The sequence below is a fragment of the Cavia porcellus genome, unplaced genomic scaffold (genome assembly GCF_034190915.1).
Source record: "Cavia porcellus strain 051 isolate PalLab524CR breed Dunkin Hartley unplaced genomic scaffold, mCavPor4.1 scaffold_19, whole genome shotgun sequence".
NCBI classification, from domain to species: Eukaryota; Metazoa; Chordata; class Mammalia; order Rodentia; family Caviidae; genus Cavia; species Cavia porcellus.
Window position 1 is genome coordinate 6,121,603 of NW_026947502.1, and position 25,965 is coordinate 6,147,567.

At 38.1% G+C, this 25,965-nt stretch overlaps 1 protein-coding gene across 6 annotated transcripts in view; it reads right to left on the reverse strand.

Moving 5' to 3' along the window:
- The window catches only part of Cdkl3 (cyclin dependent kinase like 3), a 113,877-nt gene that overhangs the window by 64,678 nt on the left and 23,234 nt on the right, over nucleotides 1-25,965 (reverse strand). For 4 of the 6 annotated variants that reach the window (XM_063230652.1, XM_063230654.1, XM_063230651.1 and 1 more), the window contains 8 exons: nucleotides 20,699-20,811; nucleotides 19,152-19,291; nucleotides 13,007-13,095; nucleotides 12,685-12,814; nucleotides 12,220-12,548; nucleotides 10,540-10,633; nucleotides 8,563-8,719; nucleotides 7,232-7,326 (listed from right to left, as the gene is read on the reverse strand). In XM_063230652.1, coding sequence (XP_063086722.1) covers nucleotides 7,232-7,326; nucleotides 8,563-8,719; nucleotides 10,540-10,633; nucleotides 12,220-12,548; nucleotides 12,685-12,814; nucleotides 13,007-13,095; nucleotides 19,152-19,291; nucleotides 20,699-20,811 — 1,147 coding nt within the window. Of the gene's footprint in view, nucleotides 1-3,054; nucleotides 3,265-7,231; nucleotides 7,327-8,562; nucleotides 8,720-10,539; nucleotides 10,634-12,215; nucleotides 12,549-12,684; nucleotides 12,815-13,006; nucleotides 13,096-19,151; nucleotides 19,292-20,698; nucleotides 20,812-25,965 lie in introns of those variants that run through there. The other 2 variants (XM_063230655.1, XM_063230656.1) reach the window with 2 other exon arrangements.

Sequence of the window (25,965 nt, forward strand, 5' to 3'; positions counted from 1 at the left end):
ACCTAAATTCCTGCCACTAGACCTGCCCCATATCTTAGAGGTGCCACCACCTGTGTGCCACAGTGCCACAGTCTGGGAACCAGCCTTCACCACATGGGCTTTTGGGGGACATGCACAGCTGAGCTACAGCAAGGAGGAAATAATTCCCAGCTCAGTTTATGAAGAATATCAACAAATACAACAAAGCTAGACTGGAAAATAGGTAAAAATTCCTCAAAACTATAAAACTATAAAATTCCAATAGCATATCTATAAATAGCATATTGGAATTATATAAAGCATAAATATATTAGAATTATATAAAATATAAAATATAAAATATAGACACCAAAATCCTTCATAAATACAAACCAATTCAATTCAATGCAAAATGGATTAAGTGGAGCTTAAGCCCAAGAACATGGGCTTGCTTTAACATTCAAATGTTAATGAATAGACCAGGGATATAGCTCAATGGCACAGTGCCTGCCTGGCAAGTGCAAGGTCACGGTTTTGATTCCTGGTACCAAAAAAAAAAGACACAGGATTTACAAATATCAGTCAATGGGGGCTGGGGATTTAGCTCAGCAGCATAAGCGCCTGCCTTGCAAGCAGGCAGGCGTGAGTTCGATCCCTAGTACCGATAAAAACAAAAAAGACAAAAAAAAAAAAAAAGGTTAAAAAAAGGTTAAAAAAAAGAGCAAAATATCAGTCAATGTAATTCACTGGTACCAGAAAAAAAAAGACACAGGATTTACAAATATCAGTCAATGTAATTAACAATTAATGAAAGAAAGGAATAGTTACCCTTTACTACAGAGGAAAAATGGGTTTGTCCAGTATCACTACATTTTACTCCACATTACATGCCATGTCTCAGCCAACTCAGTAAGGGAGCAAACAGTAGCAAAGGGCACAAACTTTGAAACCCAACACAATAAGGCAAAAATTAAAGTAATAGAGGGCATAAACATTGGACAGTAAGAAGCAAAAGTATTTTAATCTGTAATGCCATGGTTATCCATCCAGGCTGTGTATCTCTCATCCAAAATGTAGAAGTGTCTCTGATTTCAGAGGTTTTCGGATTTTAGAATATTTGCATAGGCTATACCAGCTGAGCATCCCTAATTAAAAAATCTGATAACTGAAATGTTCCAAAATCTGAAACTTTTTGAGTGTAGTGTAGATACTCCAAAAGTTTTGAATCACAGAGCATTTTGAATTTTGTATTTTTGAATTGAGGATATTCAATCTGTATAGGAAATCATAAGGAATATACAAAAAACGAGGAAGAGAAGGAGAAAAAGAAAAGAAGAAATAACAAAAGGGAAGAGAAAAAGAGGAATAGAAAAGTACTAAAACTAGTGACCGAATTTAACAAGATGTCAGAATACAGATCAATACAGAAAAGCAAGTCATACTTCTTTATATGAGCCACAAACCACTGGAAGGTGAAATTTTAAAACAATGCCATTTACAATGGCATCAAAATAAAACATTTAAGAATAAATAAAGTATAAAACTGTTACAACAAAAACTATAAAATATTACTGAGAGAAATTAACAAAGATCTAAATAGAAAGTTCAGGAAGACTCAATACTGTTAAGATAAATGTTCTCTTCTAATTAATTTACAGATTTAATATAATTTCAGGCAAAATCCAAAAGACATTTTTACAAGAATTGGCAAAAAAACTAACAATCTTTGATAATGGTGTAAGGATATACAAACATGTAAATGATAACAGGCTTATACCCTGACCCTAATATTTGGAACAACTCTTAATTTCTCTAGAAAACAACAGTCACTAACTGATCTACAAAGTTATATTATGTGTAATAACTTCACTTATTCTAATCAAAATTTTTCAGAGATGAAGAGATCACAAATTATAATAAAGATTTTATTTTATTTTGTACTTATTTGTGTTTAATCAACACAAAACCAGGTAGAGGTCTGATAAAATGCCAAATGAGACAATTTTATTAATTTTTGAAATACGGAAAATCCAGAATCTAGTGGTACAGCACCTGCCTGGCAAGCATGAGATTGTGATTCAATCCTCAGTACCACTTGGGGGGGGGTGTATATTTTTTGAGGGACATATATATGTCACTCATGTGTTGGAAATGTCATCCCTGAATCCATCTATGAATATTATTTGGAGGGTAGGGACCTTGAGAGGTGATTAGGGTAAGACAAGGCCATGAAGGCGAGGCCCCATAATGGCCTTCGTGGCTTCATAAGAAAAGAGAGAACTGAGTTAGCATGTTGATTCTGTCTCATCAGGCAATGACTAATTTATTTTGTGAAATAGGAAAAGTCTGTACCTCAAAAAAGGCCCTATCAGGAACCCGCCCCTCCTGTGAGCCCGCAGCAGCCATGCAAGTGGGGAGGAGAACCAAGAAGCCAACCCTCTGCCGTGAGCCATGTGGCCTGGGAGGAGCGCCAAGAAGCCAACCCTCTGCTGTGAGCCAGAGGCAGCCCTGCAGGCTGGGAGGAGATCCAAGGAAGAAACTCTCTCCTGTGCATCAGGGGCAGCCACACAGGCTGAGAGGAGAACCAAGAAGGCAACCCACTCCTCATATGATCTGGCAACAACCACGTGGGCCAGGAGGAGAACCAAGAAGCTGGCTCCCTCCTGTGAGCCAGCTGGCATGTGGGCTGGGAGACAGAGGAGCTGAGCCCCCCACCCTGTCCCTATTAGCAACCTGCTGATTCAGAGGAACACAAGCTGAGATGATACCTACTGAAGTAAAAAACATTTGCATTGTCTCATTACTTTGCAGGCCTAAAGCTGGTAGCCTGTGCATCTTTTTAGAGAATAACAACATGCAATATAGCAACTACAGGGGTTTCCTTTTGTCTTGTTTTTGAAATCCAATATTGTTTTCACTTTTTGTTTGGTTCTGTTTTATTGTTTTGCTTTATTCCCTTTAAAATAAAAAAGGCACTATTAGATGGAACAGACACCAGAAGAGAACAGACAATTGTTTAAAAAGATAAAGGAATTTAATTAATATTTGAATACCATAAGTTTTAGAGATTCCATAAATATTATTATTTATTAGTGACCAACAGAACATGTTTTTCATCATGTAATGTAACAAGCAGATTTTAAAACAACAGATCAGATATTTCATTATTAAGAACTCACTTTAGGAAGCCTGGGCACTCTAGGAGATAATTGACTTTTGAAGTTCTGTGACTCTCAGAGGGCAGAAATCATTATAAGGACAGTGTCTGTCATGTGACAGGATGTGTTGTTACCCACTCAGTAATCCCTGCAAGTAAAGAAGCAGGTGTAGAGGGGGATGACTTTGTAATTCTAAATTGAGGCATCATAACGAGAGAGTTCTTAAAAGACAGGAAGAAGTGAATGTTTTCTAACAAAACAAAAACATGCAGACAGCATGAATGGCTGGCTACGGAGACTCACCTTACATTTCTGTTGTATGTAAAATAAAAAGGGAAGAGATCTCATTGTATTTTTAAGATTAACTAAAGAAAACACTACCTGAAAAAAACTTGCTTCTCTAAAAATTCTTCCCCTCACGATGGCCATTTCCACCCTAATATTAGAAACCAAGCATATAAGAACCAGGAATAAGAATGTAAATACATATTCTGTCAAAACTTGACTGTGCTAATTATTGTTAAATTACATGTAAACCACTAACTGATAGGCATGCTTCTCAAGCAAAAGACTTGTTTCAGTGTTGTATTCCATTTCCACCCTTAAGACAATCTCATAACCGGGTTAAATACTGTCCCAGAATGTTCAGTGTGGAACTAAGTCCATGGTTCATGCTTATCAAGAACCCTTGTTTGCTCAGAAATACTTAGTTCTCCCAGACTTTGGGATCTCACTTTAGGACATATTTAGAAATGTTTCCTCCTGCAGTTATAAAGCTCTGAACCAAAGACAAGAATGACAGCTAACAGATGATCAAATAAAATTAGAATAAAATAACAGATGATCCAGTAAAATTATGACCAATGTAAGCTGCAGTTTTTTAAGGATACACCAGTCAACAGTTTTTATAAATTAATGTTCAAATTAAGAATGTGAATAATTTGCAGATTATAAACTTTAAAAACAACTAAGCCAAATACACTATATACATTACTAGACAGGATCTACTGTATCTGTAGGATTTTCTAGTCAGGACTTCTGGGTATGAAATGTTAACAAAAAGGACTTTTTAAAAACTGTACAGTGATCTGGGATTCCCTGTTTTCAGCTGCTATGCTTTCTACTCTACATCTGACACGTTCTTCCTTTCAGTTTATACATTTCCTGCATTTTAAAAATGTAAACAGAAACAGGATCTTAATTGAGGATATGATGAGTCTTTGGCTAAGAAAATACAAGTAGAAGTAAAATATCTATAATTTGTACCTTTTTTTAAAAAAATAAGATATAGAGACTATAGAAAAGTCTTCCTTGTTACTATCATTACACAGAAGGCGGCCTTTGTAAGATTTTTTCTTTCTCTTTTACTCATTCACAGAAATTTAGGATTTTCTCTGGTCATAGAGCCTTTTCAATGTATTCATAAACGATTTTCATATACTTTTGTTTTGTTTTCTTTTTTGAGATAGGGTTTCCCTCTGTAGTTCAGGCTGGTCTTGAACTCATTATGTGGCCCAGGCTGCCTTGAACTCAAGGTGATCCTCCTGCCCCAGCCTCCCAAGCATTGGGATTACAGGTGTGCACCACACACCCAGCTCACTTCAACATAGATGTAACACGCCTGACAGAATTTAATGTGCGTCTACGAAGTGTAGTGATATAATTTTGTAACTCAAAAAGCAAGTCAATGTCAGAGCCAAGAATAGGACAAATAAGTTGCTCTTCCATATTTTAAATTTTTATTTGTTTGGCAATCTAACCTATCTTATGTTTTCAACAGGTCCTATTTCTTATACTCTAAAATAAAGTACAGACTCAAAATTTAAGAAAGATTCTTATTTTTACATTAGCTGATTAAAATTGTTTTGACCAGCCTTCATTGCTACTCAGTCGTCTGTCAGAACTGCTTTTGAATGGGCAGTACAAACAAACTACAACCAACACTAATGACTCCTGAGGGGGTTTCCCCTTGGCCCAACTTGGGGTTGAACCCAGGGCCATGTACATGCTAGGTAAGTACTCCACACTAAGTCCTGGCCCAATGTTTAGGTATCTCTAATAACTATAACTTGTTTCAAGATCACTCTTTTTAAATGGCCGTCTTTTAAAGAATTTTATCTACATCATATGCTCAAGAAGGACTTTTCCCTTCCTATTTATTTACTTACCCTACAAATAAGCATGCTGCCTTAAGAATCCCTTTTTCCCTGCAATGGAAGGTAGTTTTGGCTCCTGGGGGCTCTCATGAAGCACCGTGACAAACACCTGTGGTGCATGATCAGTCAGCCCATGCTCAGGAGCTCTAACTCCTCCAACATTCAAAATATGTACCCTGGGATGCATGTTGTGCGTATGCTGCTGCAGCGTGGAGCTCAGTGGTAGCTTGAACTTTTAAACAAACTACAAGATTGATGGCTTTTACCTTTTTTTGGTACCAGGGATCAAACTCATGACCTCGCACTAGCCAGGCAGGCACTTGTGCCACTAAATCCCCAGGCCAACACTTCTTTTCTGCAAAGTGGACTGTGAGGTTCTTAACCAGCTCTAGGCCAAGACTAAAGTACAGCTTTAAATGTCACAGTGAACACACAGGTACATCTAATAGTGCCTGAGTACTCTCTTAACCAAATGTCATAGAGACTCAATGGCCTTAGTGCAAATGCCTTGTTCCATAGTTTCAGATACATGATAATTTACTCAGATTTCTTTAATAGGTATTTAAAACTTTGTAATAAATAAAACTGTAGTCAATTTCATTTTATAAAATGGAGATAATGAAGTTGATAAAACATAAATCTCACACACACAGAGAAGATCTCACAAGGAGGCCACTCATACGGTTTTTTTTTTGAGACAGGGTCTCACTATGCAGCTCAGACTGGCCTTGAACTTACTCTGTAACCCAGGCCAGCCTCAGACTCACGGAGCTCCTACTGCTTCAGCCTCCCAAGTGATGTGATTACAGGCATGCACCACCATACCCAGTTGTTTTATGATTTAATTTAGTGGGTGCTCAATACAGTCTTCATTCTTTTTTTTTTTTTTTTTTTTTGAGATGGGGTTCTCACTATGCAGTTCAGGCTGGCCTTGAGCTCACTGTGTAGCCCAGGCTGGTCTCGAATTCACAACGATCCTGCCACCTCAGCCTCCTGAGGGCTGGGATTACAAACATGAGCCACCACACCCTGGTGGCTCACAGTTTTCATTCTTTAAAAGAGCACCTTTAGAGCTGGGGATATAGCTCAGTGGTGTAATACTTGCCTGGTAAGCATGAGGTCCTGAGTTTAATTCCCAGTACCAAAACAAACAAACAAAAAAAGAGTACCTTTCGCAAGTATTCATTTGCTGAAAGCATCAAGATTTCAAAATAAAATTCAAGAATTCCTTTAGACATGTAGAAGTTAGCCATATTTCAACAAGATCACCTGACAGCTGAGAGTAAATATTTCTAAAAATGGGACAGCAGGTGGGCAGCAGTGACAGGTGAAAATAAACTGGACACAAAACACAAAGAAGCTAAACATACAAGTTCTGGTGGTCAGTATAACCAATGTTTTTACCATAATTCATTTACACTGTATGAATTGCTTGCTCGTGTTTAACAATACGCGTACTACAGTTATTGTTTTCCCTGTATTCCAATCAATTAAAATTCACTGATATTTACTACCCAGGAAAAGTAACTTTTAGAAACTTAGTAATTGACCTGAGCATTGTGGCCATGCCCATTATCCCAATATTATGGGAGGTCGAGGCATGAGGATCACTACAAGTTCAAGTCCAGCTTGGACAACTTGGCAACATAGTGAGATACCCACCGCAAAAAAAAAAAAGATGAAGACATAGCTCAGTGTGAAGGCTCTGAGTTCAGTCCCCAGGACCACGGGAAATTAAAATCAGAGGAGAGAAAAAGTGAGAAAGGAAAGAAGAGGAGGGGAGGGGAGGAGAGAGAGACACTGAGTGATTATTTGAGGAAAATATAGATCTGCTTCTAGAGTTCGAAGGTTTCAGAGTTTTGAATTTTGTTAGCTTTCCAATAGCAACAGCTAAATTTATATGTGAGCCAAGGACTCGAAACAACACTCCTTAGTGGAAGCCATAGACACAAGCTTTACCTGCTTTTCTTGATTCGGATCCACATTAAGTAGAGTCGGTATTTTAGATGAATCTGTCTTCTTTGACTCCCTCTTCAGTACTTTTATCTGTTTCACTTTTGCAAAAAAAACATAAAACAGTGAAGTTTTTTTTTTAAATTTCTGTGTTGAAATTTTACTTTCTTGTTCAAAAATTTGAAATGGAAATTCTGACATCCCCTAATCAGTTTCTTTGGTTATTATAAAGGAACTAAATAAATCATGAGCTGCAATACTAAAGTATGACAAATTATTTGTTTTATAATTTTACAAATAGGCTACCAAATATTAGAATAGACATTTATTTTATTTTTATTCTGAATACAACTGTTAAGTGGACCACATTATTCCTCTTGAATTACACAAGTACTACATTCTTGCTATTTTATCATATTTGCACAAGGTGTCACTATTCTTCAAAGAACCTTAAGAATATTTATGTACCTGAGCAAAAAAAATGAGTTATTTTATGACAAATCCTCAAGTTAAGATGAAGATAAACCTGAAATTAATAGACTTATTCTACCACGTCTTTGGATGCTCAAAGTGCATATAAACCCTTGGAAATCTATGGAGATAATCATGGAGAAACGAAGGAAGATGATTGGCTCCACTGTCGAGCCCTTGAAGCTGAACACACGTGCAGGGCTGTGGTGCAGCCCAGGCATGGCTCAGCTGAGAATGAGGAGACACCTCAGGAGGCAGGGTAGGCCACAGCTGAGGCCACCTGGAGACTTTCTGGATGGTTTTCCTTAATTAGCATCGTCTGTTGCTCTGAGCGGTCCTTGAACCCCTCCCAAGGACCTGCTCAGGTTTCCTGTATTTTCCACTCAGCTCCTTGCTTATTCTGATTAAACACGAGCTGCCCAGGGTCAGTCAGTCGATGGGCTAACAGAGATATGAGCTCTGCACGGGACATTAGTCCTCCTGAAGCCCTAAAGACCATGCCACTTGTCTCATTCCTTTGGGCCTTTGCTGTGTGCCTGTTTGGGGGATTGGAATTGTAGGCACAGACCCCAACACTCCATGTCAGTTACTGAGCCAAAAGTACTTTCCTCAGAAAGTGACCTAACACTGCAACAGCATTGAGCTACTGAAAAAAGTCCTTTAAGCTGTCCTGCCCCCTCTTTAACTCCATTAGTCTCGTCTTTTATTTGACTCTACGGGGGAAAATCTTATCAGCCAAAATTGTTTTTCTCAGCAGCTTAGTATTAGCTTCCTAAATCACCCTACAAAATGTTAGTGATATTACCAAAAAGTCCTGTCAATGATGTCATGGGGAGCTTTGTAAAGCTAGACAACAAATGGTGTACCTTCCATTCCTTTTATGTCCTTTGACTGTACCGCGAAAGGCAACTCAGGGAAATGGAATTCTTTCCTATCAAATCTGCAAAAGTTCAGCTTCCTTTTGTAGCCACTTGCTGTTTGGTCACTTTGACTTGTGCGCTCATTGAAGATACTCTTCTCCATCTGGCTCCGAACAAATAGTGTGTGAGGAAATACTCATAACAATTTGTAGAATTACAGTGTAGAATTGATAGCCGTTTGGATGATACAAAGTAAGTATAACAATTTAATAATTAGGTAGAGTAACATACCATCAAACATATAAATAGATCAAGCTCTAGTAAAAGTTTCATAAAACAAACATTTTAGTTTGCCTAACAGTCTGAGAGTAATAGTCTTGGTCGTGAGAATCACAATTTTAACTTTTTTTTTGTGCCGGGGATCGAACTCATGACTGGTTGCTTGCAACGCAGGTGCTTAAGATGCTGAGCTAAATCCCCAGCCCCAATTTTAACTTTTTTAATTTTTATTTTTATCAGTACATGTTTGCAGCATATGTTTACAATCTTTGGGTGGAGTTGGTACATGTACACATCACATGTAACTCTTGTCTTCATATCATTCCCTCCCCTCGCCCCTCATCCCTTCCCTCTTTATCCCTTGCTCATTTAAGGGAGATCTGTCTCCGTTTCCTATGATCTCTCTCTTATTTTGCTCTTTATAATTTGAGTTTCTTTTTTTTTTTTTTTTTGGTGGTACCGGGAATTGAACTCTTGACCTCAGGCTTGCCAGGCAGGCACTTAGGACACCGAGCTAAATACCCAACCCCTATAATTTGAGTTTCATTAAACTTGATATTATCCATTGCATTTTCGGGAAAATTTCTTCAGTTCATTTTTAATAACTTATTTTTCTGTTTATAAAATGATATGCTTTAGCCAGGGACATAGGTCAGCAGTATAGTGCCTGCCTGGGGAGCTTGAGGTCATGAGTTTGATTCCTGGTTAAAAAAAAAAAAGAAAGAAAAAGGAAAATACCACATGTTTTATGGGCACAGGAAAACCTAAAGAAAAAAAGCTCTTGTGTATTTGGCATCTGGAAACCTTTTGTATGTACCTACTCTGACAACAGAGCATAAAACTTTTCTAGAATCAATGAACACTTCTACAACATAATGTGTGGTATTCACTGTATAAGTGTAGCCTAATCAGTAACCTGCTCCTTAGACTTGTGTTTTTAAATTTTTATTCAATTTTTAATAAACCATTTTCCTATGTAAAAAAAAAAATTAAGGGCTCATACTGATTTGTCTATTTGCTGGTAAAAGTAAGTTGTATCTATTTGGAAATTGTTTTCAATTCATAAAATAAGTTATGAAAAACTTTTTTGGAAGCAAAAAACCAAAATTCTTGACTTTCAAAGGTGGAAATCCTAACTTACTCTTCCCTGCCTGCATATTAAATACACAAAGTGACATCTGGGCAAGGCAGAGCACATGTTTAGCATCCACAGGTTCCTAGATCTGATCCCCAGTGCCACAAAAGAAAAAAATGAATGGAAAGGAAAAAAAAAAAAAAAAAAAAACTTGTTGGTAGTTTGTATCCAGATGGCCTCTGGGAGGAGGGCTTGAGGGGTTGCTGCAGCTGACTTGCAGTAAGGAGGTGGGGTCTGGTGGGGCAGGCGGTCTCGGTCTCGGTCTCGGGCTGACCTCCTCCCCAACGTCTTCCTCTGTCTCTTCCTGGCCACAGTGAGTGAGCAGCTTTTCTTTCAAGGGCCCCTTTTCCCGCGCTGTTTCTCCCTGCAGCCTGCATACTGAACCGTAACTGTGAGCCAAAATAAACCACTCCTTTAAATTGCAGGGGTGGAATACTCCACCTCAGTGACAAGAAAAGTGACTAAGACAAAACTAAACAGACTTTTAAAATGCTGACCCCCAAAACACAGAAAAGGAAGAGGGGATAATTCTAAAGAGGCCATGTGTTAATGACGGGCTTGTTTCTCACCTGAGTTGGCCCTACGTCTTCTTGCCTGCTATTAGATATAACTTGTCTAATAGATTGCGAAGCAGTGCGTCTCTTTTTCGCTCTTTCAGTTAACCTATTATTCAAAAATAAATGACAAGTTATCAGACCCCAGAAGTGTCTTTGTCTTGGTTTTACGAAAGGACAATTTATACGATGCATATCTACTGTTAGACTACTGAGGACCAAAAAGCAATTGGCAATACAGCATTCAAGTGGCAAAAGCTCTAATGAGAGAGGTGGTGACAGGTAGAGAACCCTAATGGATGGCTAACGTGAGTCACGAACATGAGCTCTCCCTGTTGACCGACTATTCTCCACGCTTCTGCCTGTTCTGAACTTAGTCCTCTTAGCCTTTGGGTTTCTAGTTCTTAGTTTATGAGCATCACCCCAGCAGCTGAGCAATAGATAACAGTGCCTATGAGGCAGTGTTGGCGCTTTTTGATTAATAAGTGGGTTTGGGCTACAATTTAGGCACTGTCTCTAAAAGGTTCGCCATCACTCAACAAGGCCATTGCAATCTGTCATCCGCTGTATCTTTGAACCAACAGACAAATCCACCTGCCCACCTCTGCAGACCATTATTCCCCATAACCTGTAGCCCACATGAGTCTGCCAGTAGCTGCCTGGGTTATGAATCTAGTCTCCCTTCTTACCTAAATTGCTGTAGTCTTTCCTAATGTGTAACTGGACCCAAGGTCTTGCTAGGCAGACCACTCATCATAGCACCCAGGATTCATCAAACTTTCCATCTGCATCAGAGGCTACAACCTAAAACTATCCCAATATGCTGTTTTCCTCTCCAAAGCTTGGCCTTGAAAAGCTATTTGATTATGAAAGACTATTCGTGGCTGCCCCTTCTCCATCTGGAGAATTTGCTATGACTCAGAAATAAAGGTTAGCTTGGGCACCAAGTGCCACGGTTTAAGTACGGTTTGTCTCCCAAAGGTCCCTATGCTACACAGAAGTAGGTTCTTAGGAGAGGAGGTGGCACCTTTATGAGGTCCTTTATGGGGTCCATCCAAGCGGGAGGCGATTCGGTCTAAGGGAGGGATTTATGCTTTGGTGCTGAGCGGAGATTCTCGCTCTAAGGGAATTTTCATGAGAGGAGGTTTTCATGAGGAAGCCCGGCACCTGCCCCTGGATCTCTCCTGCTTCTTGCCCTCATGCATGCCTCTTCTGCATGTGGCCGCTTCCCTGCCCACTTCTCTGGCTGACATGCTGTGATACCCCAGGGGACTTGCCAGGCTGGTGGCACCATGCCGTTGGAACTTTCAGTCCCCACAATTATGAACCAAACACCTCTTCTTTATAAAGTACTCAGCCTCAGGTAAGTGTTTGGTTAGAGCAACACAAAACAGACTACAACAACTAAAGTGTGTGAAAACCATAGCATCTTCAAAATGGAAGACATTTTCTAAGGACCTTTTTTTTTTTTTTTTTTTTTAAAAAGTGAGGTTTGCCCAAAAAGATGTTAATAAAAATCAAACATCTATATTTTCCATGGAAAGTTAATATCCTTTATTGCATTCATAAGCAGTGCTGAGTAGATGACCCACTGTAATTATAATTGCAGCTGATTGTCAAGCTCGGTTTATGTACTGACACTATAGCTGTCATTCTTTGACATTCCATACGGACGAGCATCACACTAAGTCTCACCTTGGATTGGGGTGGAAGAGGTTCGAATTGGGATTTGCAGCCATCAAATTCGTGTTAGTAAGATTGATGGGCGGCATGATCCTGTAGCCTTCAGCATGGGGCTCCTCCTTCACATCACTGGAGCTGGCGGTGGCAATGGCAGGGTTTGGGGGGTTGGAGACTGCAGGTTTTGTGTTTTGAGACAAAGCATGAACATTTTCCGCTGTGTCCTGATGGCCGTGTCTACCTTCACCCTCTGTCTTTCGCAGTTCTGAGGTATCTCCTTTTCCTTCTCTGACTTTAAAAACTGTGACTTTGATCTCCTTGGGCTTTTTCTCTTTTTCTGTGTCCTAAAATAGATATATGCAAAATCTGAATCATGACAGCAGTTATTTTTGTCGTAAGAATACTACTAACTATAATGTGGTTATACTGGCTGAAATAAAAAACCAAAGTTCTTACCTTTCCCAAAACTGAAGTACTTACCAGTGTATTGGTAAAAATGGTTTTTCTTTCATCTTTTAATAGCTCATTTTCTTTATAATTCTCTTTTGACTTTATCAATGAATTAACTTTTGCTTCTTGTAGTAATTTAGCTCTTAATTCTGGTAAGAACCTGAAAAAACAAGTAATATCAACCATATAGATAAATACAGATACATAGATATAGATATAGATATAATTTTTTCATGGTACTGTGGATTCAACCCATAGCTTTACATGTTAGGCAAGCCTTCTGAGCTACATGGCAAGACCCTGTCTCAAACAAACAAAAAATTTAAAAGGCCATATTCATTTAAATACCTACTTTTCAGCAAATCCATCTCTAGTAAAATACTCATGATGCAAAAGATCAGTACATGATATCCTCTCACCAGGATCAATTTGTAAACAAGCCTAGAAAAGAAAAACAATTTTAATACATTAATGAGTTCTCAGCAGAGTAAGACTTCACTTGACAAATGAAAGAGTAACTTATAGCTAAAAGCGTTCTTGAAAAAATGGAATGGGATCCCAGGAAGTTTTAACCATCTGTTTCCCTAAGAGCTTTGCTCTTGTCAAGCATTGTTATGGGTTAAATGTCTTGTGATTCTAAGCAAAATAAAAGTAATTCTGTTTCTGCTATGATTAACATAAACTACTCAGCTTGTTCTGACCCTCAGTCCTGTAGGGTGTAAAGTTTATGGGTAATCAGTTTCATTTTACAGGTCTGGAAGCACAGTGATTTGCCAAAGTGAAACCTTAACCCCCCACCCAGTGTTCTTTCTATGGCATAATTTTGCAAATATTCAGGCTTCCAAATCCTTCAGTGGTCCACCAATAGAAAATATCTTTTCTATCCAGGCATGATGCTACACACCTGTGATCCCAGAATTTGGGAGGCTGAGGCAGGAGGATTGCTACAAGTTTGAGGCCAGCCTGGGGTGCATACAGCTTGGGGTACATAGTGAGTTTAAAGCCAGCCTGAACTACATACTAGATGCTGTCTCAAAAAAACAAAAACAGGGGCTTGGGGATTTAGCTCAGCGGCATAAGCACCTGCCTTGCAAACGTGTGGTCGTGAGTTCAATCCCTGGTACCGAAAAAAAACAAAAACAAAAACAAAAGATCTTTTCTGTTTGCTGCCTTGGGACTACTTCAGTTGTAGAGAAACAACCAAAAGACTAATCGAACAAACCAAAAAAAAATTAATGGAAAGCTCTGAATATTAAGCTGTGCATAATGAAACTATATGTAACTAAATAACTAAACTGTGTACTTATGAATTGGACAGATTTCCCTAACTACAATACTGATGATGGAATTGAATAAAAGGTAGCTTCTTTTCAATTTTCATTCTTCCCTTGAAAGAAGGCAAAATATAATAGGTAACCCTGATTGATGCTTGCACTAAGCACCAGGTAATGCTCTCGCATCTTCCTATCGTTTCATCCCAGCAACAACCATACAAACTACATATTATTATGCCCAGTGTTCAGATAAGGAGACCAAAGAGAGGTAACTTGTCTAAGATTTCATAATAGGGGAGCCAGAATTACAATCCAGAAAAAAATAAGGAAAATGTCTACAATATTATGGTTCTGTTTATTTCAAAACGTACAGTTTAGGGGCTGGGGATTTAGCTCAGTGGCATAAGCACCTGCCTTGCAAGTGTGTGGTCGTGAGTTCGATCACTGGTACCGATTTAAAAAACAAAACAAAAAACGTACAGTTTAAACTGATTTACAAAACAATTTCCATGGGGCCTGCTCAATAATGTGCTTACAGTAGACAAACTACGCTGTACGTTTAAAAGTTTGGTCAGAGGGTGGATCTCCTATTATGTGGTATTTTGCAATACTAAAATGATTCATTCACAAAGTGAAACAGTCTTTTACATACATTATGATGTAAAAATCTCTAGGCTCTTAAAACTGCAACTAGTTAAAAATATGTGCTTGGGTTGGAAACATAGCTCAGGGGTACAGGGTCCACTTGGCAGGTGTAAGGCCATGAGTTCCATTTTTGGAATCAATAAAGAAATAAATAAATAATAAAAATATGTGCTTACTCCAAAACATGGTAATCAATCATTAATAAGAAAAATGCCAAAAGGTCTGCCTAAATCATAGTCGATTAGAAGTACACAATTAGATGCAGTGTGTCTGTGAACAATACTTTTCAAAAAATTGAATATATGTCCTCTGGAAAATGTAAAATATGACACTTTGGGAAATACACTGACAATTCCTTTAAAAATGAAACATAAACTTACTGTAGGACCCAGTTTTTCTACTCTTAAATATTTAATCAAGAAGGATAAAAATGTATGTCCTCATAAAAATCTGTACATAAATGTTCATGACAATTTATAATGTAAAAATGGGAAAAAAAACTAAAAAACAAAGGAATGGATTTAAAAAGTGTGGTACATATATGCTGGCATAGTAGCACATGCCTCTGATCCCAGCACTCAGCAGGCTGAGGCAGGAGGATCACCTCAAGTTCCAGGCCACCTGAGCTATATGAGTTCAAGACCAGCCTGAACTACATAGTAAGACTTTGTCTCAAAACAAGAAAAAGTATGGTATATGTATATAACAGAATATTTCTTAGTTAAAAAAGGGAACAAATTACTGATATATGCAAAACCATGAATGACTGTTTTTGTTTGAGACAAGTTCTTGCTATGTTGCTCAGGCTGGCCTTGAACTCAAGATCCTTTGGCCCAGCCTCCACAGTAGCTATAAATAAAGCTCTATACCACTGTGCTGAGTTAAAGAAATCAAGACATAAAAGAGTACTTGTTCTATGAGCTCATTTATAAAATGTTCCAGAAAATGCAAACTAAATCCAAAGTAACAGACAGCACATCAGTGACTGGGCACAGAAATGGAAGGAAAGAAGAACCGCAAAAGGACACAAAAAACATTTGGACAGTAATGGAAATATTAGGTACCTTGATAGTGGTGGTTTCATCTATCTATACACCGATCAAAACTCAGCAAGTTATACATTTTAAGAATATTAGCTGTTAGCTATCAAAAAATTATTTAGAAAATGTATACATTAGAAAAAAAATACATGCCCTACACCAGATAGTAAAATGTACTTTCAAGTTCAAGCAATCAATTAAAATGGAACTAATTTCAAAATAAAGAAATCAATGAAACAGAAGCAGACAAAAGCATTTTGTCTATGATAAATGTGGCACTAAGAATCACTGGGTTATTCTAGCTACTGGTTATTAAAAATATTTGTAACTTATGACAAATGAATATACTTGTTTTATAAATCAATATGACAATGCTAAGAACTCTAATTGACAAGTAGGTTAAGGATGGGTTTTCAAAGAAATAGAGTTGGCTAATAAATATAAGCAAAATGTCCAACCTCTTCCTCTAATCAGGAATTTTTTAAATGCAATTTTTTAAAAAACAATACTATCTCTAGCTTATTTAGTTGGCCCAAAATTTTTTAATTATGCTATTCAATGCTACAATGAGATTGGGACTATAAAACAGTAAAGCCTTTCTGAGAAAAAACTATAGCAAAAATTCTAGAAATTACAAGCTCTTTGACCCATTAATCCCATTTCTAGCAATTTATAATTAAACTTGTGTAGTCTTAGGCTTGTTCATTGTAACATCTCTACCAACAGTGAAGGGAAAACTGAAAACAACTTAAATGTCCAAAAAACCAAAGTCACTTAAGTAAATTAACAGTATAGCTGGGGGTGGTGGCACATGCCCGTGATCCCAGCACTGGAGAGGCTGAGGCAGGAGGAATATTGTGAGTTCGAGACCAGCCTGTGCTACAAAGTAAGTTCAAGTTCAGCCTGAACTGTGTGAGACCCTGCCCCCCCCAAAAAAAGTAAAAACAGAAAAACAAATTAACAGTATAATCATACAATGAAGTATTATGCAGCCACTGCAAATTATGATGCAAGCCAGGCACAATGGTGCATGCCTATAATTTCAGCTACAGAGCAGACTGATCAAGAGGGTCAAGGATAGAGCCTTGACAATATAGCAAGACCTTGTTTCAAAATAAGAAAAGAAAAAGGCTGGGGGTATAGCTCAGTATTGGATCACTTGCCTGTCATGTGCCAGGCCTTGGGTTCAGTCATCAGTACAGAGGAAGTGGGGAGAATTATAATGTTTTTGCATATTTACTGATATAATAGTATGGCTACAGTACATTGCTAACTGAGAAACACTTTACATAACAATGTAAAGGATGACAGCATTAATTTCTACGCATGTGCTGGGTTGGGAAAGCTCAAAACATGGAAATCAAATGTTAATGATAATTTTCCTTTGGCTTGCAGAAATAAATTGAAGAAAACTTAACTTCTTTTGTTTATTGCCCATTTTCTATTTTTTCTATAATTACTATGTAGTTGTTTTTTCTCTTGTGTGTGTGTGGTAATGGTAACTGAACTCAAGCTCTTCACACTGAACTACATCCTCATTCCAATTTTAATTTTATACTTTGAGAAAGGGTCTCACTAAGTTGCTCCATTGATCAGGGTGGGCTCAAACTTGTGATCCTCCGCCTCAGCCTCTGGGATTATAATTCTATACCAACAGACTTGTCTTATGCATTTATTCTGTATTTCAAGGTCTACAACACAAGAAGAAAAATTAAACTGAAAATGAAATAAACAAGTGTGATGTTTAATAAACTCCGGGTTTCCCCAGGTACCAGTGAAATAATTTTCCTTTCAATGATATTCTTTTGTTTTTGCAGAACTAGAAATCAAATCAGGACTACACACATTCAAGGCAAGTGCTCTACCACTGAGCTGTCTGCTCAGCCCTCAGCTGTATATATCAGCATAACACCAGCAATAACAATCTTACATTAACATTAGTTGGAAACAAACCTTCTGTAAATACAGAGAGAAAAAATGGTTGGAGGGAGGGGAGAGGAATGGGAAAAAAAGGAACAGCAATGCGTATCATGTATAGGTACAATTCCCTATGATGAACATGACCATTCTATCTAAAATGTACCAATAAAAAAAGTTACACTTCTCAAGCCATGTGTGGTGGTGCATACCTGTAATCCCAGCACTCGGGAGGCTGAGGCAAGAGGATCGATCTGAGTTTGAGGCCAACCTGGGCTACACAGGGAGTTCAAGTCCAGCCTGGACTACCCAGTGACACCCTGTCTCAAAATAAATTTTTTTTTAAAAGAAAGCACTTTTTGACAGTTTATTCTGGAGTCTGTGCTAAACATACTTCCAACTAGCTCATTTAATTCTCCAGCCTCAGACGGCAAGTACTGCGGTCATTAGTCCAGTAAACTGAGGTGTGAACTAAATGACTCACCCAGTCACAGAGCAGTAGCAGATCAGGGCTTTCCGCATAGTTACTGCGACTCCAAAGTCCTTTTCTTTTTCTTTTGGGACTGGAAATTGAACTCAGGACACTGAGCTTGCCCGGCAGGGGCTGAGCCACTGAGATATATCCCTGGCCCCTAGCTTTCTTTTTTTAAATTACTGTACTCTGTTTGCTCTGAAATTTAAGAAATCACTCTCTTTGTTTTTGGTACTGGGAATCGAACTCACAACCTTGCATTTGCCAAGCAGATGCTTATGCTGCTGAGCTAAATCCCCAGCCCTAGGAATCACTCTTTAGAAAGCACAATACATTATAAACAAATTCACTGCTCCTGGTACTGACTGGCTGAAAAAAAATTGACTGGCTAGAGAAAAGAAACAAAAGCAGATTACTACTCACACTAAATCCATCTTATATTTTGAATTGTGTAATAAAGTGTGCTGTTATATTTCCTACCTAGTTTAAATGAAATGTAACACTGAAAATAATAAAAAAGGCTATAGCATGTTTGTTTTCTCCATTTAATTTTGGCACTGCTATACAAATGCTTTCATTCAGTAACATCAAAACTAGAGCTGCCAGTCAATACTCTATAGATATTTTAAGATACCACATACAAATAGATCCCAAACCTGGCTAGATTGTACATTAAAAGAAGATGGTGGTAAACATGAGGCTTTAGAATTTTTCCAGTTTATCCCAAGTTACCATTAAAATTGGGATAAACTAAAAATAATGTACATGATTATCTTTGGGACTTCTAACAGTCTATAAATTTTATTTATTTTGTAAATTTAACAGACTAACATTACTTCAGGAATCCTTTTAGCATTTCACTAGAGTAATACTTTAAAAATGTAGTTTATTGAGCTGGGGATTTAGCGCAGTGGCATGAGTGTCTGCCGGCAAGTACAAGGTCACGAGTTTGATCCCCAGTACAAAGGGAAAAAAAAGTAATTTATACAGCTTCCTCAGGTATGAATTCTTTTTTCTTTTTCTTTTTCTTTTTCTTTTCTTCTTCTTTCTGGTTCTGGGGCTCAGGACCTCACACTCACCAGGTGGGCCCTGTGCCACTAAACTATATCCCTGGCCCCTCAGGTATGAATTCATAATCCCTTGACATACATCAACTATATCTGCCAATAATCCATTAAGCTTTGGATATTTTTTTCTTGCATTTTTGGGGTGTTGAACTTGAGGAAGGATCATTCCAGCAAATACAGGATTCTTGGAAAAGATATTCTGCAGATGAGGTGTCAAATTGCCTGAAAAGTAAAAAATATGTTTATAAGAAAATAGAAAAATAATTCTATAATCAAAATAATCAAATTGCTTCGTGGTATACACTAAATTATTAAAAACTGAGACAAACTGTATCAATTACAATTTTTAAATGTTTAGAATTTGAACAAGAAACTATCTAAATATATAATTTTTTTTTTTTTGGTCTTTTTCCTTTTTATCAGTACCGGAGATCGAACTAACGACCGCCTGCTTTCAAGGCAAGCGTTTATGCTGCTGAGCTAAATCCCCAGCCCCCTAAATATTTAATTTTTAAAAATGAGGTACCCCAAGAAAACTTGTTTTGTTTTGGTAACAGGGATCAAACTCACAACCTTGCGCTTATTTATACCACTGAGCTAACTCCCCGGCCTCCTAAGGGAGCTGTTGATAACATAGGTAGAAGAATATGTCAACTTCCAGGATCATTTTCTTTCCCCAAACTATTAAAACATTGTATGTGATGCTACTAGGAAAAGCATGTATTCAAACTTTATACATTGCTTTACTGGTATTTAATGGTTTAACTATCAAGTGCTCTTCAACAACAGGGATGACAAAACAGCTAAAATATCAAAATTTACTTAGAAATAAAAATATTGTATAGAAGAAACAATGCTAGAGAGTGCCAGTAAAATGGAAAGAACTCTAAATAGAAGGGAAGAGAACCAGAATCAGCTTTGTTGTAACTAGTTCTATGACTTTTGAGAAAATCCTGTTCTTGTGAGCACAGGGGTGGTGTGAGACAGGATTTTATGTTGCATATAGTTTAGGCTGGCTTTGAACTCACTATGTAGCCCAAGCTGGCCTCCAACCCACAGTGACCCTCCTGCCTCAGCCCCTGGAAGGCCGGGATTACAGGTGTGCACTACTACTCCGGGCACTTTCATATTTTTATGGCTTGGTTTTTTCATCTGTAAAATGACAGAATTAATCCCATCACCTCTAAGATTCCTTCTAACATTAGCGTCATAATGAGAATGTTAAAGAACACACAAACACAGCTACCTTGCCATCTACTGTGGCTTTTTGTTGTTCTTGTTAATGAGAACTGGGTGTGGTGGCACAGACCTATAATCCTAGCACTCTGGGAGGCTGAAGCAGGAGGATCATAAGTTTTGAGTCCAGCAGAAGCAACTCAGTGATCTACTGAGAACCTGTCTCAACTTTACAACTTATGGCTTAGCTAGCTGCAGCCTGGCAAGGAAAATATTATTTGTAAAAACAGAATTTTGCACCTTCTTTATCAGTCCCAGGTGGCCACCTGCCATCATCTATCAATACAATATGCTTCCTTGTTCCCGTGCAGAAAAACTGAGTTTAAAGATCAAGCGGAACTGATCTGGCAATACTTGTTTCAATATGTAACAGGATATTTCAGTAATACCTACCTACTTTTAAAACGATTTTATAGAGCAAATCTAAATCAGAACTGCTGGGAAGATGGGGACTTCCAGTGGCCATCTCAATGATCAGACAGCCTAAGGCCCAGATATCCACGGGTCTGAAACAACCAGAATACATTATTTTTCATGCAGAAATATATATACAATATCTATTTTAACCTTTTTTTAAAGTAGCAGTTCTGAGGATGTCACACAGTAGGAATGTTTAAAAGGTAACAAATCTAAGCTTTCACTGTAGCCACATATGCTAACTCTATGATATTCATTACATAGTACCACATTTTATTAATAACATCAAATAATTTGTATTTAAATTGTGTGAGAAGCCATGTAGTAATCCAGCTTAAAAGTAACTAACTTTAAAATTACTTCACATACTCATAAAAGGTTATCAGTGGTTTATGAATTAAAATTAAACACTAAATTCTCACATTTAAAAAGAAAAATTAAAAATCTCAAATATTTTACCACTTACATTTTATTTAACACACTGTGAATTAGTCATAATCCAAATGTTGTCCAGAGAATGCTTTTTATAATTGTCTTTATCAATAGGAGTTGTGATGAACAAAAGGACTTGTGAGCAGATAAAAGGCTCAACCCCACTTTAAGATGAAACATAAATAAATACTCAGATCTATTCTTCATGGACTCCAATGATAAAGATTATAAGAACTAATGCCTGCTACATTAGCATGGCAGTGGAAAATGAATAGTCACACGTCCTGTCCTCAACGTATAAATTTATACACCTTCTATGGAGAGAAATTTGGCAGAAAAAATTTTATATTGTACATACTTTTGAATATACAACTCTATGCCAAGAAACTTATTCTAAGATATGTGCGTGAAGATAAATTACATGCGACTTTCACTGCAGTACTGCTTGTGACAGAAAACATTGGGAATAGTCCAGCCATCGGACAAAAAGGGAATGGCTAAGTAAATACTGTATAACCACACAATGAAATGTTAAAAATGGTGAGGTAGGGGCCGGGGATTTAGCTCAGTGGCATTAGTGCCTGCCTGGCAAGCACAAGGTTGTGAGTTCAATCCCTGGTCCAAAAAAAAAAAGGTGTATCTATGTGTGCTGAAATGGAATGATCACCAAATTAAACTGACAAGTCCAAAAAAGCAAAACTCAGGACAGATATTTTTAAAAGATCAAATAAATGGATGTCCCATGTTTATTGCTGGGACAGCAATATCACTAACACATCAGTTCTTTCAAGCTTTGCATAAAAACTCAGTGCACAAGCACCTGCCTCACAAATGCAAGGTCCTGAGTTTGATTCCTGGTACTGGGGGAAAAAAAAAAAAACCTCAATGTAATCCTAATCAAAATTTCAGTAAATTAAAAATATCATTAGGTAATATATATCAAATACATAGATTTAGTAATTTGACAATAGATATACTTGAAAAAATGTTACACATAATATATACATAATGTTATCTATCAATTAAAATTTCTTTTATAGATATTAATAAATTGATTATACAGTTTATATGGGGAGGCAACATATCCAGAATAGTTAACGCAATGTTAAAAAAAAAAAAGAGTATTGACATTATCTGACTTCAAGATGTATTCTATATAAAATTATAATTTATAAAAGAATAGACAAATAGGGGCTGGGGATTTAGCTCAGCGGCAGAAGTGCCTGCCTTGCAAGTGTGTGGTTGTGAGTTCGGTCCCTGGTACCGATAAAAAACGAAAAAGACAAAAAAAAAAAAAAAAAAAAAAAAAAAAGAATAGACAAATAGATCAAAGTAACAGATATCCCAGAAACAGACTGACAAAAATATGGATAAGTGGCCTTTTTTGTTTGTTGTTGCTTTAGTAATAGGGATTGGATTCAAGGCCATGAGCTTGACAACATGCTAAACACACATTCTCTCCCTGAGCTACAGTTCCAACTCCTCAACTGGTCTTTAAGAAAAGAGGGAAGGGAATTTAATAAAGATTAGTATTTGCCAGAACAAATGAACATCCACCAGCAAAAACAAACAATTTAGACACAGATGTTACACTTTTCATAAGAATTAATTCAAAATGGATGACACATCTATATGTAAATGGTAACATAAAACCTTTAGGCAATCACATAGAAGGGACAACAGCAACAACAAGACGACCTTCGCTTGTCAGCGGTGACACCAAAGCCTCACCCACAATGTTTAAAAAAAAAAAAGAATTGCCAAGAGGAACTTCACTAAATTAAGAAGTTCTGCTCTGTGGAAGACACTGTGAAGACAATGAAAAGATCAGTCTTAAGCTGGGAGAAAATATTTGCAGAACACTTTCCTGATGAAGGTTTTGTATTTAAAATATATCAAAAACCAGTTAAATCAGTAAGAAAATAACCCAATCTACACGTGGGCAAAAGATACCAACACACACTTCGCCAAAGACACATAGAGGGCAAACAAGCAGTATAAAATATGCTTAGCATCACACATCATCGTGGAATTGACAATAAAAACAGAATACCGGGGCTGGGGATTTAGCTCAGCGGCATAAGCGCCTGCGTTGCAAGCAGGCAGTCGTGAGTTCGATCCTTGGTACCAATAAAAATGAAAAAGACAAAAAAAAAAAAAAAAAAACCAGAATACTACAACTTTCCTATTAGAGTGGCTAAAATCTAAAACAGTAACACCAACCACTGATGATAAGTAGGGTGACATAAATGCATATTCACCACTAATAAGAATGCAAAACTGTAGAGCTGCTTTGGAGGGAGTTTGGCAGCTTCTTACAGAGCTAAACAAGATAGAAAATCTAAAACCTTTATGCCCACAAAACAACCTGGACATGAATGTTTGTAGCACAAGCTTCGTAACTGCTCAACCAAAATATTCTTTACGAGGTGAATAGATAAATCATGGTATGTACATACAATGGGAAATTATTTTGTAGAAAAATAAATGAGCTATCAAGACACACACACACAAAAACCTTAATGCATATTTCTAAGTCAAAACACAAAAGGTACACACTGTAGGATTCCAACTATATGACCCTGTGGAAAAACCTAGAGTACAGTGACAGAAAAGATCAGTGTCCGCCAATTAAAGGAGTGGGAGAGAGAAAAGAAAGGTAAAACATGAAAGATGTTTAGGGCCATAAAGCCATCCTGTAGAATACTGAAGGGAAAGCTAGAAGACATTCTACATTTATCAAAACCCAAAAAGATAACACAAAAAGTGACCCCTAACAAACTGGGGAACTTAGCTAACAATAAATGTATTAATATTGATCATCCATCAATTGTAACAACCAAACCATGCTAATACGATGCTAACAACAGAGAAACGTTGTAGCAACAGCAAGCAAATGGTATACAGGAGCTCTGCCTCTGTTCAACTTTCCTATAAGCCAAAAACTGCTCTAAAAATTAAACTTTATTAACTTAAGACAGACATGGGAACACCACACCCACTGACATTTGAATGGTCTTGGGAACCCAAGAGGCTCTCTGTGTAACTTTATTAAAGATTTCTGCATAATTTACTTTTTACCATTCTGTTCCTGTCACGCTTTCACACTAGAAACACACCCATGTGCATCCTCTGCCTTCACCTTGGGGCCCTCAACTTCAAGAATCTTGTGAAAAGGCTCAGCTTCCAAAGCCAGACCCAGTTTTGAGGCAGAGATAAACAGGAGCTTCAGGTCCATGTTAACGTTTGCTTTGTAGAAAAAGTCGCTAGAGTTGATCACCTCTGGGCTCCCACTCGCTGTCAACACTGGAAACTACACGCAGGGGTACAAATGGATTCTGATGACCAGACAAGTCAAAGCGAAAGATACGCACTTTAAAAGGAGGGGAGATTTATTTTGGTGCACAATTTCAGAAGTTTCAGGTCGGGGTCCTTGGCCCAGGGGGCTCTGGGCCTGTGGTGGCACAGAGCAGCAGGCAGCAGAAACGCATGGCAGAGGAGGTCTGCTCGCTTCACAGCAGCCGGGAAAAGAGAGAAGGAGCCAGGGACCTGATAGGGCTTCCGGGGTGTCCTTCTTCTAGGCCCTGCCGCCTAAAGGTTCAGGGCCCTGCCAAGAGCAGCACAGGTGGGGACCAAGCCTTCACATACAAGACCTGGGGGACCACTCCAAATCCAAATGACAGCAGCCCTGCTGCCAACTACTGCCCAGGTGTGAGGATACCCAAAACAGCGCTATACTGCGCTGGCCAAAAGTGGTACCCATCGCTGAAATGGCAATGATGTTGGAGCGGTGCAGCAGGAAAAACACTGCAGTGTGCACACTGGTTATCATCACCCCGAGGCTCTGACATGGAAGTGTCACCGAGCAGAATGGGGAAAATTAAATCACGCAAAATCTGTAATAAAATTTGCCAGAGCTTGTATGTTTTGGTTTTTCTCTTTTTTTTTAGGGGCAACAGAGGCAATGAGAAGAGGGGTTGGGGGTATAGCTCAGAGATACAGTATGTTTAGTAGGCACAAAGGCCTGAGGGTCACTCCTGCCATCACGAAAGAAAGGAAAAGAAAAGAAAGATAAGGGTAGGGGAGGCTTGGGAAGGGAAAAGAAAAAGAAAAATGGAAGAAATAAAAGAAAGGGAATGCAAGCATGGTGGTGCACAGCTGTAATCCCAGCGTTTGAGGCTGAGGCAGGAGGAGTTTGAGGCCACCTTCAGCTACGTAGTGAGTTCAAGGCCAGCCTAAACTACATAGGGAGACCCTGTCTCAAAAAAAAGGAAGGCATAAGGAATGAAGCAGAGTTTTGTATGACACATAGCATGTTCCTTTTTATGTTTAAAAGGAAGGAGAAGGGTGTGAGTCTAGATAATAATTTAAGGAATATAGAAGTTGAAGGTACTGTACAATTTTTCAAGTCTATGCTATAACCACAGCTGGATGATAGTAATGCAGAAGTTTGGCTACTTCACAAATTTTGAGAACTGAATGGAAATCATAAGTTTTAGTGATAACCAGCAAAATTAAGGCTTCAAAGCCCTCACTACACATTAGTGTTCTCCCACAGAATGCAATCCCCACTCCAGCTTTCAGAGGTGCTAATCACACTGCCACACAAACCAGTTCTCTTTCCCGCACTTGATCTGAACTTTCACAGTACGGTTTAAGGTGAGCCATCGTCTGTGAAAGCAATTGGAGGCCGCAGAAGCAAGGTCTCTAACCTTTTCCTGCCTTCCTTTCCCTCCCCCAAACACCCCACACTGTCACAGAGACTCGAATTCCTCTCTTCCAAAGCAAACAATAAAACCTAGAAAGGTCAC